We start from the raw sequence: 5,000 nt of genomic DNA, 5'->3' as shown, positions 1-5,000 counted from the left end.
AGACTTAGAGAAACTAAGACAAGGAGGAGTTGAATACACTGAGGAAATGGAAATGGCAGAAATTATGAACAAACATTTTAAATCAGTGTTTACAAGGGAAAATATACAACCTGAAGAGATTGAGTGGAAGGAAAAAGTCCCCCCTATGGAAGAAATAGAAGTAACAAAGAATGAAATATTGACACACTTGGGTAATTTTGATGTCAGAAAATCGCATGGGCCAGATGAAATAGCAAACTGGATTCTGAAAGAATGCAGGAATGAACTGGCAGACAAAATACATAGCATAATAAGCAGTTCCTTAAAAGAAGGAAAAGTTCCAGAAGATTGGAAAAAAGCAAATATAGTACCTATATATAAAGGAGGAAATAAAGAAGAACCTACCAACTATAGACCAGTCTCTCTAACAAGTACAATAGCAAAAATATGTGAAAGAATTATCAAAAGTAGATGGGTAAAATACTTGGAAAAAAACAACGTACTAAATCCAAGGCAATTTGGATTCAGACAAGGACGATCATGCGTCACCAATTTAATATGTTTCTATTCAAGGCTAATAGATATAATACAAGAAAGAGATGGATGGGCTGATTGTGCATTTCTAGACCTAAAAAAAGCTTTTGACAAAGTACCACATAAGAAGTTGCTTAAGAAATTAGAATATGAAGGAGGAATACAAGGTAAATTGCTAAATTGGATGGAAGACTTTTTGCAAGAAAGAAAAATGAGAGTAGTGATAAGAGATCAGCACTCAAAATGGAATGAAGTAATAAGCGGTGTCCCGCAGGGAACAGTTCTGGCCCCAATAATGTTTGCTATATATATTAATGATATGGATGAAGGAATTGAAAGCTATATGAGCTTCTTTGCAGATGATGCAAAATTACTGAAAAGAGTGAAAACTGAAGAAGATTGTGAATCACTACAGAGAGATCTAAATAAAGTACAAGAATGGAGTAGGAAGTGGGAGATGGAGTTCAATACAAAAAAGTGTAGTATAATGGAATTTGGAAAAAGCAAAAACAGAATAACAGGATCATATAATTTGGGAAAAGAAGGAATAAAAAAAGTAGAAAATGAGAAGGACCTGGGAGTCATTGTTATGAATAATATGTCACCTGAGAAACATATAAATAAGATTTTTGGAGAAACTTATAATTTAATAAGAACAATCAAAGTGGCATTTACATACCTGGATGAAGAAATGGTGAGGAAAATCCTAATCACCCTGATAAGACCAAGATTGGAATATGCAGCAACGATATGGTCACCAAGTACAAAAAAATGTATAAAAAAACTTGAAAGAATACAAAGAGCAATTACAAAACTGGCACCAACACTCTCAAAACTATCATATGAAGAGAGACTACAAAAACTTAAACTACAGACACTAGAGCAAAGAAGAGAGAGAGGAGATTTGATAGCTATTTACAGAATCATGAAAGGCATAGAAATTACTGATAGAGAGAATCTGATAAAATGGGATGACAGAAATACAAGAGGACACGGGAAGAAAATAAAAAAAGACAGCTATAGAAGAGATTTTAAAAAGAACAGCTTTCCTCACAGAGCAATAGACAGTTGGAACAAGTTAGATGAGAAAGTGGTGTGTGCAAAAACAATACATGAATTTAAAAATAGTTTAGATAAAATGAGATATGAAGACGGGACCCCACGAGCATAGCTCCCCTTCCCGTAAAATACAACTAGGTAAATACAACTAGGTAAATACACACACACACACACACACACACACACACACACACACACACACACACACACACACACACACACACACACACACACACACACACACACACACATACACACACACAGACACACACACGCACGCACACACACGCACACACACACACACACACGCAAGCACACACACACACACACACACACACACACACACACACACACACACACACACACACACACACACACACACACACACACACACACACACACACACACACACACACACACACACACACACACACACACACACACACACACACACACACACACACACACACGCATACACATTCAAATCCTGGTTTGACAATTGATGAGACACAAAGATTTTGCTTCACTAGTATAGCTCTTATCCTTTATGTTACGATAAAGGGAAATTGAATAATTTTCTTAATCGTACGAGGACTCGAGACCAATGACTGTGTGTAGGGGCCCACGACGAAACAAACATGGGTGTTCTCTTCCTCATCGGGGCAGGACAGGACCCTGGACCCTGGACCAATGTATCGAAGGTTCACTGGTAGCCAAGACTGTTTCGTCATGGACTTGAAAACACGCAGGCTTGGGTTCGGTTCTATACAGGATGAGTCATTTAATCATTCACATGATTCACTAAGACGGTGATTTTGTTTTTATATGCCTCTATATTTTTGTTCTTGTTATTTCAATGCCTTTCTCTTCAGGTGGAAAGCTGGATCCTATACTGGATAAGTCCAAGTCTGGCTACCACAAGATGATGGCCCCCAAGAGCAAAATGGAAATTCCTGATGCAAAAGAATCGAAATCTTCTTCCTCGTCACCTGGGAATGACGAAAGCGTCAAAGCACCTCCCGTCCGCACGAGCGCCTGGTCCCTTGCCACTGCCAACATCACCGACAAATCCAAGGTATCCTTTCGTTGCTGTAGCAATTCAGCTGTTCAAGTGTGACATACTCGAAGACTATGTGATATCAACGAAGCGAAAGAAACAGTCAAACCAAAGAGAACGAATGATTTCCGGGGTAAAATCCTGAATTATTCCGGCATCGCTCTCTCTCATCCCTATGCTGTTTCCTTTTATCAGGGTTCCACAGTAGTAAACAAAATTCCCATTGGGGCTCAGAGCGGCCCTGCACCCCTGAGGCAGACTAATGCACAGTGCCTCAGGTCGTGGGGCAAGAGAGAACATGTATCGTAGAGAGGGGCTCACTTCTTGGTGGCCAATGAGGGACCAACAAGAGAGAAGGTTTGGCTGTGTTGATTCATATACAATTGATTCAATATACAATGCATATACACACACTTATAGAATACTTCATGATTACCCCCACCCCACAAATAAACGAATAGGCAAACAAATACAAAGACAAGTGAATGAATTAATACAGAAATGAACAAATAATTTAATTCTTTCAGGTTTCCTCCTGTGCAGCATCTCTCCTTTCTCCTTCCCTCCCATTTATCCCTCTTCCTCTGTTCTTTTTTTGCATTATCATTCGCCTTGGATAATTCCTTCTATTACAGCTTTTGTGTTATCCTCTATTTCCATCGCTTTTACGAAGCGGTGAGACTCGGATCTTTTGTTTTGATTTATCCTGACTGGAACGTTGTCGCTGTCTACGGAGTATTAACATGTCGACTGATTTCTCTGGAATTCCATTTGTTTTAATGGTTGACTGTTTTTCTTTTTTCTTTTTTTATCAAATGTATGACTACGAAGTCTATAGTGATAATTGAAAGTGGCTGCAGGTGATGCTACTGTTGTACCAAAGGAGGAGATGTCCTTCAGCTTCCTGATAAAAAAAAAGGAAAGATAAAGAGAGAGAAAAAAAAAATCCCGTTCCTTTATTGGATTTGCAGAATCAGGGTCTTGACACGAAAGCGCAGGAAAGGAGATTACATTGGTTCGGCCATGTGAAGAGAAGAGATGAAGACTACGTGGGAAGGAGAATGATGGAGATGGAGGTACAGAGGAGATGCAGGCGAGGGAGACCCAAGCTGCGTTGGAAGGACAGACTGAGAGAGGACCTTAAGGAGAAACATCTGGAGGAGGAACAGGTGATGGATCGAAACAGGTGGAAACGACTAGCGAGGAACGGCGACCCCATATGAAAATGGGAAACGTCAACAGGAAAAGAAGAAGAAAGAAGGTCTTGACACGAAAGCCCATCGGTCTCTTCATCGAGGGATGTTGGCCAGCGTCCGGGATGTTGCTCCGCTTCCGAAAAGATGGATCAAACACTTTAGAGCTTCATATTCTTTGGTCGACTTCCAGATGAATAACGCGAGTTTCTTTTTTTCTTTTTCTTTCCCCAGGTCCGATTCAAGCCGCACTCCATCAATGACCAAACGGTGACACTGACGCTCATGTCGAGCGCCGACAAGATCTTCATGTCCCTCAATAAGAAGGAGGTGAGGAGCACACCACTGAAGTGGGGATATTTCCTCTCCACGTGGTAGTATTTTGGTAACGATCAACATCAAACTCTAAACCTTCCTCAAGATTGTTTACAGCTCTAAAATAACAAAGGATGATTCAAAATCACCCTCATATGTATATGTATATATATATATATATACACACACAAACACACACACACACACACACACACACACACACACACACACACACACACACAGACACACACACAAACACACACACACACACACACATTCAAGTAATCATTATCTCAAATTCTTCACCACATTTTTCAGATGTGCACAGTGTTTTTCAATACATACAAGGAGTATCATAAGTCCGCTCACCTGAGAGCCTAGAATCTGGTCAGAATATATAGGAATTTTAGGTAAGGGCCAAAGTCGTTTGATATCTTTCCTAAAGTTGGAAGTTTCTTTCAGATCTATAGGAATTTGAAGGACCGTGGAATACACATCGTCGTCCTGAATCAGTACTCCGGAAAGCCAATGGCAAAGAGAGTTTTCGACACTTTCAGCGTGGGCCTCGAAAACGAGATGACTAATTTCATCGACAATATTCAAGATGGCCGCATTTTAGTCTTTGCGGTTAGGGTAAGTTCTGTCTCAAGACTATTGGAATAAAGAGAATTATGGAGAAACCAGGAATTGTAACGTTTTTCATATATACTCGAAAAAATAGAGTTAGATGAAAATAGGCAAGTAAACAAATATATACCAAATATATAATTGAATAAACATATAAATGAATGAAGAAATAAACAATCGAATTCATCAGTCTTCTAATAAATTAATAAAGAAACAAATAATTGAGGAAATTATAA

General features: G+C 39.3%; 1 protein-coding gene across 1 annotated transcript in view; it reads left to right on the top strand.

The window, feature by feature from the left end:
• LOC143039094 (protein O-linked-mannose beta-1,2-N-acetylglucosaminyltransferase 1-like) overlaps positions 1-5,000 on the top strand; it is a 48,630-nt gene that overhangs the window by 10,001 nt on the left and 33,629 nt on the right. Inside the window, exons 5-7 of the mRNA XM_076208947.1 lie at positions 2,445-2,647; positions 4,057-4,152; positions 4,600-4,770. Of these exons, the coding sequence (XP_076065062.1) occupies positions 2,445-2,647; positions 4,057-4,152; positions 4,600-4,770 (470 nt within the window). The remainder of the gene's footprint in view (positions 1-2,444; positions 2,648-4,056; positions 4,153-4,599; positions 4,771-5,000) is intronic.

This window comes from Oratosquilla oratoria, chromosome 25, assembly GCF_046742065.1.
Source record: "Oratosquilla oratoria isolate Oo_2021 chromosome 25, ASM4674206v1, whole genome shotgun sequence".
NCBI classification, from domain to species: Eukaryota; Metazoa; Arthropoda; class Malacostraca; order Stomatopoda; family Squillidae; genus Oratosquilla; species Oratosquilla oratoria.
This window is presented reverse-complemented; position numbering and strand designations above follow the sequence as displayed.